Source organism: Physella acuta, unplaced genomic scaffold (genome assembly GCF_028476545.2).
Source record: "Physella acuta isolate Inbredline_101_S28 unplaced genomic scaffold, ASM2847654v3 ptg000257l, whole genome shotgun sequence".
Taxonomy (NCBI): Eukaryota; Metazoa; Mollusca; class Gastropoda; family Physidae; genus Physella; species Physella acuta.
Window position 1 is genome coordinate 708,519 of NW_026731776.1, and position 16,746 is coordinate 725,264.

Consider the following 16,746-nt stretch of genomic DNA (forward strand, 5'->3'; position numbering starts at 1 on the left):
TTATGGTCCTTGGGGCGTAATTAAATTAAGCTAATTACGGTCTCTAATTGCTAGTTTTTATGATTGCATCTGAAATTGTTAGGCGAAAGTAGCCTACATGCCAAATTTCAGATCTCTAGAGCAATCAGAAGTGGGCTAATTTTCGATGTCAATTTTAACAACAAACATCCAAACAAACAAACAAACGCGAAGCTGAGTTAAGAAAAACGTGTTAAAAGACATGTACCCTAGCCGTCTGTTGGCCAATGTAAGATATGTACCCTAGCCGTCTGTTGGTCAGTGGTGGATGGGTTCACAAAGTTTCAATGTAAGACATGTACCCTAGCTGTCTGTTGGCCAATGTAAGACATGTACCCTAGCTGTCTGTTTGCCAATGTAAGACATGTACCCTAGCCGTCTGTTGGCCAATGTAAGACATGTACCCTAGCCGTCTGTTGGTCAGTGGTGGATGGGTTCACAAAGTTTCAATGTAAGACATGTACCCTAGCTGTCTGTTGGCCAATGTAAGACATGTACCCTAGCTGTCTGTTTGCCAATGTAAGACATGTACCCTAGCCGTCTGTTGGCCAATGTAAGACATGTACCCTAGCCGTCTGTTGGTCAGTGGTGGATGGGTTCACAAAGTTTCAATGTAAGACATGTACCCTAGCTGTCTGTTGGCCAATGTAAGACATGTACATTAGCCGTCTGTTGGCCAATGTAAGACATGTACCCTAGCTGTCTGTTGGCCAATGTAAGACATGTACCCTAGCTGTCTGTTGGCCAATGTAAGACATGTACATTAGCCGTCTGTTGGCCAATGTAAGACATGTACCCTAGCTGTCTGTTGGCCAATGTAAGACATGTACATTAGCCGTCTGTTGGCCAATGTAAGACATGTACCCTAGCTGTCTGTTGGCCAATGTAAGACATGTACCCTAGCTGTCTGTTGGCCAATGTAAGACATGTACCCTAGCCGTCTGTTGGCCAATGTAAGACATGTACATTAGCCGTCTGTTGGCCAATGTAAGACATGTACCCTAGCTGTCTGTTGGCTAATGTAAGACATGTACCCTAGCTGTCTGTTGGCCAATGTAAGACATGTACCCTAGCTGTTGGCCAATGTAAGACATGTACCCTAGCCGTCTGTTGGCCAGTGTAAGACATGTACCCTAGCTGTCTGTTGGCAAATGTAAGACATGTACCCTAGCCGTCTGTTGGCCAATGTAAGAACTGTACCCTAGCTGTTGGCCAATGTAAGACATGTACTCTAGCCGTCTGTTGGCCAGTGTAAGACATGTACCCTAGCTGTCTGTTGGCCAATGTAAGACATGTACCCTAGCTGTTGGCCAATGTAAGACATGTACCCTAGCCGTCTGTTGGCCAGTGTAAGACATGTACCCTAGCTGTCTGTTGGCAAATGTAAGACATGTACCCTAGCCGTCTGTTGGCCAATGTAAGAACTGTACCCTAGCTGTTGGCCAATGTAAGACATGTACTCTAGCCGTCTGTTGGCCAGTGTAAGACATGTACCCTAGCTGTCTGTTGGCCAATGTAAGACATGTACCCTAGCTGTTGGCCAATGTAAGACATGTACCCTAGCCGTCTGTTGGCCAGTGTAAGACATGTACCCTAGCTGTCTGTTGGCCAATGTAAGACATGTACCCTAGCTGTTGGCCAATGTAAGACATGTACCCTAGCTGTCTGTTGGCCAATGTAAGACATGTACCCTAGCCGTCTGTTGGCCAATGTAAGACATGTACCCTAGCCGTCTGTTGGCCAATGTAAGACATGTACCCTAGCTGTCTGTTTGCCAATGTAAGACATGTACCCTAGCCGTCTGTTGGCCAATGTAAGACATGTACCCTAGCCGTCTGTTGGTCAGTGGTGGATGGGTTCACAAAGTTTCAATGTAAGACATGTACCCTAGCTGTCTGTTGGCCAATGTAAGACATGTACATTAGCCGTCTGTTGGCCAATGTAAGACATGTACCCTAGCTGTCTGTTGGCCAATGTAAGACATGTACCCTAGCTGTCTGTTGGCCAATGTAAGACATGTACATTAGCCGTCTGTTGGCCAATGTAAGACATGTACCCTAGCTGTCTGTTGGCCAATGTAAGACATGTACATTAGCCGTCTGTTGGCCAATGTAAGACATGTACCCTAGCTGTCTGTTGGCCAATGTAAGACATGTACCCTAGCTGTCTGTTGGCCAATGTAAGACATGTACCCTAGCCGTCTGTTGGCCAATGTAAGACATGTACATTAGCCGTCTGTTGGCCAATGTAAGACATGTACCCTAGCTGTCTGTTGGCTAATGTAAGACATGTACCCTAGCTGTCTGTTGGCCAATGTAAGACATGTACCCTAGCTGTTGGCCAATGTAAGACATGTACCCTAGCCGTCTGTTGGCCAGTGTAAGACATGTACCCTAGCTGTCTGTTGGCAAATGTAAGACATGTACCCTAGCCGTCTGTTGGCCAATGTAAGAACTGTACCCTAGCTGTTGGCCAATGTAAGACATGTACTCTAGCCGTCTGTTGGCCAGTGTAAGACATGTACCCTAGCTGTCTGTTGGCCAATGTAAGACATGTACCCTAGCTGTTGGCCAATGTAAGACATGTACCCTAGCCGTCTGTTGGCCAGTGTAAGACATGTACCCTAGCTGTCTGTTGGCAAATGTAAGACATGTACCCTAGCCGTCTGTTGGCCAATGTAAGAACTGTACCCTAGCTGTTGGCCAATGTAAGACATGTACTCTAGCCGTCTGTTGGCCAGTGTAAGACATGTACCCTAGCTGTCTGTTGGCCAATGTAAGACATGTACCCTAGCTGTTGGCCAATGTAAGACATGTACCCTAGCCGTCTGTTGGCCAGTGTAAGACATGTACCCTAGCTGTCTGTTGGCCAATGTAAGACATGTACCCTAGCTGTTGGCCAATGTAAGACATGTACCCTAGCTGTCTGTTGGCCAATGTAAGACATGTACCCTAGCCGTCTGTTGGCCAATGTAAGACATGTACCCTAGCTGTCTGTTGGCCAATGTAAGACATGTACCCTAGCTGTCTGTTGGCCAATGTAAGACATGTACATTAGCCGTCTGTTGGCCAATGTAAGACATGTACCCTAGCTGTCTGTTGGCCAATGTAAGACATGTACATTAGCCGTCTGTTGGCCAATGTAAGACATGTACCCTAGCTGTCTGTTGGCCAATGTAAGACATGTACCCTAGCTGTCTGTTGGCCAATGTAAGACATGTACCCTAGCCGTCTGTTGGCCAATGTAAGACATGTACATTAGCCGTCTGTTGGCCAATGTAAGACATGTACCCTAGCTGTCTGTTGGCTAATGTAAGACATGTACCCTAGCTGTCTGTTGGCCAATGTAAGACATGTACCCTAGCTGTTGGCCAATGTAAGACATGTACCCTAGCCGTCTGTTGGCCAGTGTAAGACATGTACCCTAGCTGTCTGTTGGCAAATGTAAGACATGTACCCTAGCCGTCTGTTGGCCAATGTAAGAACTGTACCCTAGCTGTTGGCCAATGTAAGACATGTACTCTAGCCGTCTGTTGGCCAGTGTAAGACATGTACCCTAGCTGTCTGTTGGCCAATGTAAGACATGTACCCTAGCTGTTGGCCAATGTAAGACATGTACCCTAGCCGTCTGTTGGCCAGTGTAAGACATGTACCCTAGCTGTCTGTTGGCAAATGTAAGACATGTACCCTAGCCGTCTGTTGGCCAATGTAAGAACTGTACCCTAGCTGTTGGCCAATGTAAGACATGTACTCTAGCCGTCTGTTGGCCAGTGTAAGACATGTACCCTAGCTGTCTGTTGGCCAATGTAAGACATGTACCCTAGCTGTTGGCCAATGTAAGACATGTACCCTAGCCGTCTGTTGGCCAGTGTAAGACATGTACCCTAGCTGTCTGTTGGCCAATGTAAGACATGTACCCTAGCTGTTGGCCAATGTAAGACATGTACCCTAGCTGTCTGTTGGCCAATGTAAGACATGTACCCTAGCCGTCTGTTGGCCAATGTAAGACATGTACCCTAGCTGTCTGTTGGCCAGTGGTGATGCTGGACTGGACAGTCATCACATTGTTTTGATACTTGGTGGATCTATTGGGGTGCTGACAGGGTGATGTTGGGTGGGGGTGTTGGGTGGGGGTGTTGTGTGGGGGTGTTGGGTGGGGCTGTTGGGTGTTGGGTGGGGGTGTTGGGTGGGGGTGTTGGGTGGGGGTGTTGGGTGGGGGTGTTGGGTGGGGGTGTTGTGTGGGGGTGTTGGATGGGGGTGTTGGGTGGGGCTGTTGGGTGTTGGGTGGGGCTGTTGGGTGGGGCTGTTGGGTGTTGGGTGGGGGTGTTGGGTGGGGGTGTTGGGTGGGGGTGTTGGGTGGGGGTGTTGGGTGGGGGTGTTGGGTGGGGGTGTTGTGTGGGGGTGTTGGGTGGGGCTGTTGGGTGTTGGGTGGGGCTGTTGGGTGGGGCTGTTGGGTGGGGGTGTTGGGTGGGGGTGTTGGGTGTTGGGTGGGGCTGTTGGGTGGGAGTGTTGGGTGGGGGTGTTGGGTGGGGGTGTTGTGTGGGAGTGTTGGGTGGGGGTGTTGGGTGGGGCTGTTGGGTGGGGCTGTTGGGTGGGGCTGTTGGGTGTTGGGTGGGGGTGTTGTGTGGGGGTGTTGGATGGGGGTGTTGGGTGGGGCTGTTGGGTGTTGGGTGGGGGTGTTGTGTGGGGCTGTTGGGTGTTGGGTGGGGGTGTTGTGTGGGGGTGTTGGGTGGGGGTGTTGGGTGGGGGTGTTGGGTGGGGGTGTTGGGTGGGGGTGTTGGGTGGGAGTGTTGGGTGGGGGTGTTGGGTGGGGCTGTTGGGTGGGGGTGTTGGGTGGGGGTGTTGGGTGGGGGTGTTGGGTGGGGGTGTTGGGTGGGGGTGTTGGGTGGGGGTGTTGGGTGGGGGTGTTGGGTGGGAGTGTTGGGTGGGGGTGTTGGGTGGGGCTGTTGGGTGGGGCTGTTGGGTGGGGCTGTTGGGTGTTGGGTGGGGGTGTTGGGTGGGGGTGTTGGGTGGGGGTGTTGGGTGGGGGTGTTGGGTGGGGGTGTTGACTGTGTGATGTAAATGTGTGAAATGCTCATAAAATTGAATAAAAATAAAATTAAAACAACCCAATGATGCCAGATGAAATTTTGTTTCCTTTTAAAATTTCACAATTTATGTACTTGACTTTCAATCCGAAATCTTTCTTTTTTATGTTCTGTGCCAATCTTGTTCATTCGATTTAATATAAGTTAATCAGATGTTCTGCTAGTTAATTAGATGTTCTGCTAGTTAATCCGATAGTCGGCCAGTTAATCCGATAGTCGGCTAGTTAATCCGATGGTCGGCTAGTTAATCAGATGGTCGGCCCGTTAATCCGATGGTCGGCCAGTTAATCCGATGGTCGGCCAGTTAATCCGATGGTCGGCCCGTTAATCCGATGGTCGGCCCGTTAATCCGATGGTCGGCCCGTTAATCCGATGGTCGGCCCGTTAATCCAATAAACTAACAACTATCTTATGTCAGCTGCTAGCCAAAGAGCCGTTTGTCGGCTATTGATCGACTGTCTTATCCTGGTGCATAGCGAGGCCTCAGCCGGGAGATCATTCATTGTTTCATCAAACTCAACTCAGTGGCTTCCCCTTGGTGTAGGCAGGACTTGTACTCTTGTGTCTATGTGGGGGAAAAGTTTTCGGAGTGGAAGTTTGACTTTATGTTGTGACATTTACAAGCTGTCATCTAGGTGGCATCTACCATAACGCCTAGATGACACCAATAAATGCCACCCAGGTGACATTTATAAAGTGTCATTCAGATGACAACTTCCAAAGCTCATCGATGTGATAACAACAAACTGCCACTTGTGTGACATTTACCACATGTCATGTGACATCCACAAACATCAAGTGACATGGATAAGTTTCAATATTTCTCCAGTTGCAGGTAACCGGCCGTCGCGCGCATGTTGCGTCATTGTTCTAAAAATAGCCTACTCACGCCAGATGAAAGGGCACTCGACAGCTGGCCTGCCGGAGAATGCCGTGCTAAACGAAAGGTAACTTGTCAATTGCTCAACGAAAGGTAACTTGTCAATTGCTCAACGGAAGGTAACTTGTCAATTGCTAAACAACACAGAAACAGGTTGGACTTGAGTAAACAATTGCAACTTTTCTCCGCGGATAAACTTTTACGGTGTTTAACGTTTCACAGTTGGAAGGATTCTGGGAGTTTTTTGGATACACGTGATTTCTATTGTGTGAGTACGTCTCCGGCAGATTATAGTGCCAGGATCGTCTGCTGGTGACTCTAAGAGTCTGCTGGTGACTCCAGAGGTCATCTTCATGCACGGCTGATGTCTGTGCCAGCACGTGCTGTCAGTACATGGAAGTGACACGTGGTTTGTCTCACGAGAGTTCATTAATCATTCAGGATACGGTGTTGTGTTCAGGAATACGGTGTTGTGTTCAGGGATAAGGTGCTGTGTTCAGGGATAAAATGTTGTGTTGAGAGATAATGTGCTGTGTTAGTTCACGTGAAGCTTAGCAGGTAGCAGTAGGGTTGGCTGTGTACCTTTAGCTGTGTGAGTGTATGGGACTTAGCTCTAGCTATAGCTGTGGGCTCTGTATGTGGTCTAGATTTTTACTTTATCGTCTTAGAACCTTTCTTTCTCCCGACCCTATCATGAAATAGTGTGTTAGAACCTTACTTTCTCCCTACCCTATCATAAAATAGTGTGTTCGAACCTTACTCGCTCACCGCACCAAATAACCTAGGCAATAGCCACCAGGTGTTGTGCTATTGCCCTGACCTCATAACGACCGACTAGCTATAACATAACGACCACCTAGCGATAACTTTAGGACCAGCTAGCGATAACTTTGCAATAATTTCCATGTCCAATCAATCGGTGAATCGAGTGAAATGAGCAAGAGTGGGTCAATTGGACAAATTAGTTCCTTATGATGACACATCGATCTTTAGAGCTGACTACAACAATATAGTAGGTGCAATAAAAATATATCGACCTACGTGCTTTTATCAGCTATATATATATATATATATATATATATATATATATATATATATATATATATATATATATATATATAAAATATAATATACATATAATATACATATATACATGTGTGTACAATATACAGATGCATATCTGTATGTAGTTGGTGAAAAGAACAAGAGTCACGCTCCAATAACTCAAGTAAATAATCGAAACCTTTAATGACCGTTAACACACCTGGGCGCTATTGCTGCGGCCAGCTGTTACACCTGGGGGTCGGGTCAATCGTTAGTTTACCGTTAGTTTATTCTAAGTTTACCGTTAGTTTACCGTTAGTTTACCGTTAGTCTACCGTTAGTTTACCGCCATTTTACCCCAAGTTTACCTTTAGTTTACAGTTAGTTTACCTTAAAGGTCAAGTCTGAAGATACAAAGGTCAAGTTTAAATGAAGATACAAAGGTTAAGTCTGAATGAAGATAAACTAGTTAGTTAATGAGCCAAGCACCTTGTTAAAAAACAAAAGATGAACCTGTCTGTTCCCTGTGGTTCCCCAGGGATCCCACAGGTTGGGAACCGCTGATCCAGGGATCCCACAGGTTGGGAACCGCTGATCCAGGGATCCCACAGGTTGGGAACCGCTGATCCAGGGATCCCACAGGTTGGGAACCGCTGATCCAGGGATCCCACAGGTTGGGAACCGCTGATCCAGGAACTACTGAACTTAATCCACTTTTACAAAGACTTTCATTTTGTCTTTCATCGGAACTGGCTTAAGTACTGGCATAGGTTTATAACAGGTATGGGTTAATTACATGTATGTGCTAATTACAGGTATGGGTTGATTACAGGTATGGGCTGATTACAGGTATAGGTTGATTACAGGTATAGGCTGATTACATGTATGGGCTAATTACATGTATGGACGTAAAAATCTAAGTAGTTCAACACTAATTGACACAAGGGTAGAATTTATTTACCTTAAACCTTTGACAGCCGTCTAATCCTAACGGTAACCAGTTTATAAAAATATCAATTGGACGCTTTCAATTATACCGCGCAATTAAAAACAAAAGTATCTGAATTCTTTCATTGTTTACTTTTATACTTGAAGCTAAGATCCGTATTTTTAAGGTCCGCAAGTCGCCGACCCCTACTCTGACCCACACGCATGTCACCGACCCCTGCTCGGACCCCTTCTAAGAACCCTTGCCAACAGGATAGCATCCACCGACGCCTTGCAGCATAAGGGGGGGGAGGCGGCACTTACACAAGAACAAATCGAGATCGTGAATAGGCTTGTTTACCCTCAATCACGTGATACCCGTTCCAGGTGTGCACCTTTAACCCATTAGAAGATCATTTAGAACACCGAAATTAACGAGGTTAGGTGTAAGGGGGGGGGGGTATCGTGCACTCAAGTACGTACGTAGCTAGTTATACGTCACTTGCTGATAGAGATAGCATTAATACAATCTATATAATGCGTGCGCTTTTCCTTGAACACACATATACATCATATATATATATATATATATATATATATATATATATATATATATATATATATATATATAAATATGTGTATATATATATATATATATATATATATATATATATATATATATATATATATATATATATATATATATATATATATATATATATATATACATTATATATATAACCCCGTATCCGCTAAGAATGGATGTTACTTTGATCTGTAAGCCAAATGAGATTCGCTAACTAGCCATTAGATCTAGACAGTTGCTAGCAAGCGACTTAACATCCGTTGTGTCACGTGCTGGGGTGAGCCAGACTTTAGTACTCACGCTTGACTAAAGATGAGCGCCTTCGCCGGGACGTACATCACGTCCAGTGACCACGATGACGTCAGCCACCACCACCACCACCACCGCGAGATGGACGTCAGCAAGATGACGTGGTGGCAGCGGTTGCAGCACCGCTACAACTGTTGTCTCATCGACTGGCTCGTCTCCTGCTTCTGTGCTAAAGGTAATCGGCACTTTCATCTACACTTTCATCTACACTTTCATCTACACTTTCATCTACACTTTCATCGACACTTTCATCGACACTTTCATCGACACTTTCATCGACACTTTCATCGACACTTTCATCGACACTTTCATTGACTCTTTCATTGACTCTTTCATCGACATATTCATCTACACAACCATCTACACCACGGGTCTCCAAACTACGGCCCGCGGGCCGGATGCGGCCCGCGAGGTCCTCTCATCCGGCCCGCGTAGATCTTTTTGTCCACGGAATATATGTTTGTTGGTGATGGCTGAGGAATATGCCTGGAATAAACTGGCCCCCGAACTGAAATTTGATAGTTAATGCGGCCCTCGGACTGAAAAGTTTGGAGACCCCTGATCTACACAATCATCGCAACATTGATCGACACTTTCATCGACACTTTCATCGACACTTTCATCGACACTTTCATCGACACTTTCATCTACAGTTTCATCTACATAATCATCGACAATTTCATCGACACCTTTATCGGCACTTTCATCGACACTTTCATCGACACTTTCATTTATTTACACATGTATTAACACTTGTATTTGCCCATGCAGTAGCAATGTTCATCTGTATCAAACCATGTCCTTGTCATTTTGTCTTAGTTAAAAACGTACCTCCTCTTAATGCGTTAATTACATTTATTCTACATCAATATTTCGTCATTAATTCACACAATCACACTTACCTTTATGGTTGTCAAAATTTGCCCGAATGCTCTTCAAACTTGACCTGTCGTTAAACTTGACCTGTCGTTAAACGACCTGTTATGGCCGTCATGACCTATCGTGTATAAACTCAGATCAAAAGCTTCTGCGGTGACTTATGGTGTCGTTTCTAATGGATCATTCGAGCAATTACTGCCTAAATTATCTAAGTTTTAATTTGCTTGTTTTACTTTTAAAACTTACAACTTGTCGTGTGACATGTTGGAACAGGATGGTCTGGCTTCTTATAAGTGTAGGTGTGTTTCGTAATAAGTGTGATGACAAATATGTGTGTGTGTGAGATGACAATTGTGTGTGTGTGTGTGTGTCTTGTTCTACAATACACTGAAATACTTTAAAAAATACATTAAAAAAGTTTGCCTGTTGTATGGATTACTTACTTACTTACTTAATCCTCATCACTCCCTGTGGAGTATAGGGCAGCAACAAATCTCCGCCATTCCACCCATCCTGGGCGAGCCACTTTAGTTCATGCCAGGTTTTGCCAGTAGCCTGTACTTCTTCTTCCATCTCCCTCCTCCATGTTCCCAGTGGTCTTCCTCTCTTTCGCTTTACAGGCACATTCCACTTCAGCGCCATGTTGGGGAGTCTTTTTTTTGCTCATGCGTAGGACATGGCCCAGCCATCTCCATCTCCTCGTTCGAACTTCTGATACAATGTCGTTTAATCCTGTCCTTCGCCATATTTCCTTGTTCGGGACTTTGTCGTCCCACTTTATCCTGAGGATGCTTTGGAGGGATCTTCTTTCAAAGCCTCTGAGTCGGCTCTCTCCTTTCTTGTTTAGTTTCCATGACTCTGCAGTTAGGTTTAAATGTTTGCCTGTTGTATGGATTAGTTAGATTTAAATATTTGCCTGTTGTATGGATTAGTTAGATTTAAACAAGGTGTTACAGACTTTGAACAAGTCAATCCGACATGTTTTATTTTAAAATTGATTTAAATAATCTTGACATTAAACCTTTCCATTTCTTTTAAAAAGATTTAAATACCGATGGCACTAAAGCCGCCCCCCCCCCCCACAGTAAACAAATGTTGCTCAGTTCCATCTTGAGTGACGCGGCGAGAGTTTCTTCCCTTTAACTTTCTTACATTTGTCTTAGACCTTCTAGTGTGCACCATTTGACTGTCTTATTGGCCTGTCTTATTGGCCTGTCTTATTGGCCTGTCTTATTGGCCTGTCTTATTGGCCTGTCTTATTGGCCTGTCTTATTGGCCTGTCTTATTGGCCTGTCTTATTGGCCTGTCTTATTGGCCTGTCTTATTGGCCTGTCTTATTGGCCTGTCTTATTGGCCTGTCTTATTGACCTGTCTTATTGGCCTGTCTTATTGGCCTGTCTTATTTGCCTGTCTTATTGGCCTGTCTTATTGGCCTGTCTTATTGGATTGTCTTATTGGCCTGTCTTATTAGCCTGCCTTATTAGCCTGTCTTATTAGCCTGTCTTATTGGCCTGTCTTATTGGCCTGTCTTATTGGATTGTCTTATTGGCCTGTCTTATTGGATTGTCTTATTGGCCTGTCTTATTAGCCTGTCTTATTAGCCTGTCTTATTAGCCTGTCTTATTAGCCTGTCTTATTGGCCTGTCTTATTAGCCTGTCTTATTGGCCTGTCTTATTGGCCTGTCTAATTAGCCTGTCTTATTGGCCTGTCTTATTGGCCTGTCTAATTAGCCTGTCTTATTAGCCTCTCTTATTAGCCTGTCTTATTGGCCTGTCTTATTGGCCTGTCTTATTGGACTGTCTTATTGGCCTGTCTTATTGGATTGTCTTATTGGCCTGTCTTATTGGCCTGTCTTATTGGCCTGTCTTATTGGCCTGTCTTATTAGCCTGTCTTATTGGCCTGTCTTATTGGATTGTCTTATTGGCCTGTCTTATTGGCCTGTCTTATTGGCCTGTCTTATTGGCCTGTCTTATTGGCCTGTCTTATTGGATTGTCTTATTGGCCTGTCTTATTGGCCTGTCTTATTAGCCTGTCTTATTAGCCTGTCTTATTAGCCTGTCTTATTGGCCTGTCTTATTGGCCTGTCTTATTGGCCTGTCTTATTAGCCTGTCTTATTGGCCTGTCTTATTGACCTGTCTTATTGGCCTGTCTTATTGGCCTGTCTTATTGGCCTGTCTTATTGGCCTGTCTTATTAGCCTGTCTTATTGGCCTGTCTTATTAGCCTGTCTTATTGGCCTGTCTTATTGGATTGTCTTATTGGCCTGTCTTATTAGCCTGTCTTATTAGCCTGTCTTATTAGCCTGTCTTATTAGCCTGTCTTATTGGCCTGTCTTATTGGCCTGTCTTATTGGACTGTCTTACATAACACCCTACATAACACCCTACATAACACCCTACATAACACCCTACAAAACACCCTACATAACACACCACATAACACCCTACATAACACCCTACATAACACCCTACATAACACCCTACAAAACACCCTACATAACACACCACATAACACCCTACATAACACCCTACAAAACACCCTACATAACACACCACATAACACCCTACATAACACCCTACATAACACCCTACATAACACCCTACATAACACCCTACATAACACCCTACATAGCACCCTACATAACCCACGCCCTATCTGGCTGATTAAACTTGTAAGCATACTTCTCTGCTTGCAGTCTACTGGTACACAACGAATCTCGCGTGTCTCCGTTAATGAAGTACTTGACTAGCATGGAGAAGATTAAAGACGGAATGTTTTAATCATCATTTTCATTCGGAGATACGAGTGCCTCCCCCTTGTGCTATTTTTAGCCTCGACGTCATGAGATCGTTGATTGGATTACCAGCATCCGTCGCTAATCAAACAAATAAGTTGAGCCACGCGACAACAACCGACGTCTATCGAATGGTTTTACACCTGGGTAGGGAGGTAACCCCGGTTCAGAGAGCAGCGCGTCTTAACATGGTCTTCACATGTCAGTGATACGGTTGTCACGTGATGCTAAATGCCAAGTTTACAGTACAGCATATAAACACCGTCATTCAGAAGCAAACAAACCGAGTAAGTTAAGTCTAGCCGAGATGAAATTGTGAAGGTCTCTTGATAGCGGTCTACCTTTCTTCTAAATAACAGTCGTCTCCCCTTGTTGATGTTTTCGGCATATGTAATGATTGTCTACCTTTGTTTACAGATCCTGCTTTATTAATTATTGCGTACCCTTGTCTATATATCCAGCATTATCTAATGATTGTCTGCTCTTTTCTATGTATCCGGCATATTTAAGGATTGTCTTTGTAAGACGCCGGATCGGTGGGGAATGGGACCGGGTGGGTGGGGAATGATGCTGGATGGGTGGGTGGGGAATGATGCTGGATGGGTGGGTGGGGAATGATGCTGGATGGGTGGGTGGGGAATGATGCTGGATGGGTGGGGAATGATGCCGGGTGTGTGGGGAATGGCGCCGGGTGGGTGGGGAATGGGGCGGGTGGGTTGGGAATGGCGCCGGGTGGGTGGGGAATGACGCCTGGTGGGTGGGGAATGGGGCCGGATGGGTGGGGAATGGGACCGAGTGGGTGGGTAAAAAGACATAAAACAAAAAGTATTTACAAACACCATCCCACCCATCACCAGTTGTGTACATGTATATTTGCTGCTAGTTTATAGATGCACATGTTCGGCCTAATCTAATAACGTACAATAAAGCTCACGGAAATGATAAATAAGCATCAAGGGGACATAATCAAGTATTTATGGTGAATATTCTTTATATTGATTACTCCCCTTGGCACATATCTCGCCGCGTCATTTTATTTTTCCAGATTTTATGAAGTTTGATCTCTCTGTACGAATCAATACTTGACCTACTTGTACGGCACCAAGTTGTGTACATTTTTAAACAAGTCCATGTCTCTAGCGGCACGGTAATAAAATCTAACTATTGAGTCTAGAGAGCTGTTGTTTCACGTGAGCTAGTGATGTGAGCTTGTGTATAGGGGACATAACAACTGGGCAACACTCTGGGCAAGTAGGGGACATAACAACTGGGCAACACTCTGGGCTAGTAGGGGACATTACAACTGGGCAACACTGGCGTAGGGCTAGTAGGGAACATAACAACTGGGCAACACTGGCATGTGGGCTAGTAGGGGACATTACAACTGGGCAACACTGGCGTAGGGCTAGTAGGGAACATAACAACTGGGCAACACTGGCATGTGGGCTAGTAGGGGACATAACAACTGGGCACCACTCTGGGCTAGTAGGGGACATAACAACTGGGCACCACTCTGGGCTAGTAGGGGACATAACAACTGGGCACCACTCTGGGCTAGTAGGGGACATAACAACTGGGCACCACTCTGGGCTAGTAGGGGACATAACAACTGGGCACCACTCTGGGCTAGTAGGGGACATTACAACTGGGCAACACTGGCGTAGGGCTAGTAGGGAACATAACAACTGGGCAACACTGGCATGTGGGCTAGTAGGGGACATAACAACTGGGCAACACTGGCATGTGGGCTAGTAGGGGACATAACAACTGGGCAACACTGGCGTAGGGTTAGTAAGGGACATAACAACTGGGCACCACTGGCATGTGGGCTAGTAGGGGACATAACAACTGGGCAACACTGGCTACTGGGCTAGTAGGGGACATAACAACTGGGCAACACTGGCATGTGGGCTAGTAGGGGACATAACAACTGGGCAACACTGGCATGTGGGCTAGTAGGGGACATAACAACTGGGCAACACTGGAGTCTGGGCTAGTAGGGGACATAACAACTGGGCAACACTGGCATGTGGGCTAGTAGGGGACATAACAACTGGGCAACACTGGCATGTGGGCTAGTAGGGGACATAACAACTGGGCAACACTGGCATGTGGGCTAGTAGGGGACATAACAACTGGGCAACACTGGCGTCTGGGCTAGTAGGGGACATAACAACTGGGCAACACTCTGGGCTAGTAGGGGACATAACAACTGGGCAACACTGGCATGTGGGCTAGTAGGGGACATAACAACTGGGCACCACTGGCGTCTGGGCTAGTAGGGGACATAACAACTGGGCAACACTCTGGGCTAGTAGGGGACATAACAACTGGGCAACACTGGCATGTGGGCTAGTAGGGGACATAACAACTGGGCAACACTCTGGGCTAGTAGGGGACATTACAACTGGGCAACACTGGCGTAGGGCTAGTAGGGGACATAACAACTGGGCAACACTCTGGGCTAGTAGGGGACATAACAACTGGGCAACACTGGCATGTGGGCTAGTAGGGGACATAACAACTGGGCACCACTGGCATGTGGGCTAGTAGGGGACATAACAACTGGGCAACACTGGCATGTGGGCTAGTAGGGGACATTACAACTGGGCAACACTGGCGTATGGCTAGTAAGGGACATAACAACTGGGCACCACTGGCATGTGGGCTAGTAGGGGACATAACAACTGGGCACCACTGGCATCTTGGCTAGGAGGGGACATAACAACTGGGCAACACTGGCGTAGGGCTAGTAAGGGACATAACAACTGGGCAACACTGGCATGTGGGCTAGTAGGGGACATAACAACTGGGCAACACTGGCATGTGGGCTAGTAGGGGACATAACAACTGGGCAACACTGGCATGTGGGCTAGTAGGAGACATAACAACTGGGCACCACTGGCGTAGGGCTAGTAGTGGACATAACAACTGGGCACCACTGGCATGTGGGCTAGTAGGGGACATAACAACTGGGCAACACTCTGGGCTAGTAGTGGACATAACAACTGGGCACCACTGGCATGTGGGCTAGTAGGGGACATAACAACTGGGCAACACTCTGGGCTAGTAGTGGACATAACAACTGGGCACCACTGGCATGTGGGCTAGTAGGGGACATAACAACTGGGCACCACTGGCATGTGGGCTAGTAGGGGACATAACAACTGGGCACCACTGGCATGTGGGCTAGTAGGGGACATAACAACTGGGCACCACTGGCATGTGGGCTAGTAGGGGACATAACAACTGGGCACCACTGGCATGTGGGCTAGTAGGGGACATAACAACTGGGCAACACTGGCATGTGGGCTAGTAGGGGACATAACAACTGGGCAACACTGGCATGTGGGCTAGTAGGGGACATAACAACTGGGCAACACTGGCATGTGGGCTAGTAGGGGACATAACAACTGGGCAACACTGGCATGTGGGCTAGTAGGGGACATAACAACTGGGCAACACTGGCATGTGGGCTAGTAGGGGACATAACAACTGGGCAACACTCTGGGCTAGTAGGGGACATAACAACTGGGCAACACTGGCATGTGGGCTAGTAGGGGACATAACAACTGGGCAACACTCTGGGCTAGTAGGGGACATAACAACTGGGCAACACTGGCATGTGGGCTAGTAGGGGACATAACAACTGGGCAACACTGGCATGTGGGCTAGTAGGGGACATAACAACTGGGCAACACTGGCATGTGGGCTAGTAGGGAACATAACAACTGGGCAACACTCTGGGCTAGTAGGGGACATAACAACTGGGTAACACTGGCATGTGGGCTAGTAGGGAACATAACAACTGGGCAACACTCTGGGCTAGTAGGGGACATAACAACTGGGCAACACTGGCATGTGGGCTAGTAGGGGACATAACAACTGGGCAACACTGGCATGTGGGCTAGTAGGGGACATAACAACTGGGCAACACTGGCATCTTGGCTAGTAGGGGACATAACAACTGGGCAACACTGGCATGTGGGCTAGTAGGGGACATAACAACTGGGCAACACTGGCATCTTGGCTAGTAGGGGACATAACAACTGGGCAACACTGGCATGTGGGCTAGTAGGGGACATAACAACTGGGTAACACTGGCATGTGGGCTAGTAGGGAACATAACAACTGGGCAACACTGGCATGTGGGCTAGTAGGGGACATAACAACTGGGCAACACTGGCATGTGGGCTAGTAGGAGACATAACAACTGGGCAA

General features: G+C 46.6%; 1 protein-coding gene across 2 annotated transcripts in view; it reads left to right on the forward strand.

Moving 5' to 3' along the window:
• The window catches only part of LOC131938783 (Kv channel-interacting protein 4), a 197,698-nt gene that overhangs the window by 58,443 nt on the left and 122,509 nt on the right, over positions 1–16,746 (forward strand). The window contains exon 1 of one of the 2 annotated variants that reach the window (XM_059296961.1): positions 8,713–9,025. The exons of the other annotated variant lie outside the window; for it this stretch is intronic. Within the exon in view, the coding sequence (XP_059152944.1) occupies positions 8,854–9,025 (172 nt within the window). The 5' untranslated portion in view covers positions 8,713–8,853. Of the gene's footprint in view, positions 1–8,712; positions 9,026–16,746 lie in introns of those variants that run through there. 2 annotated transcript variants of the gene reach the window in all.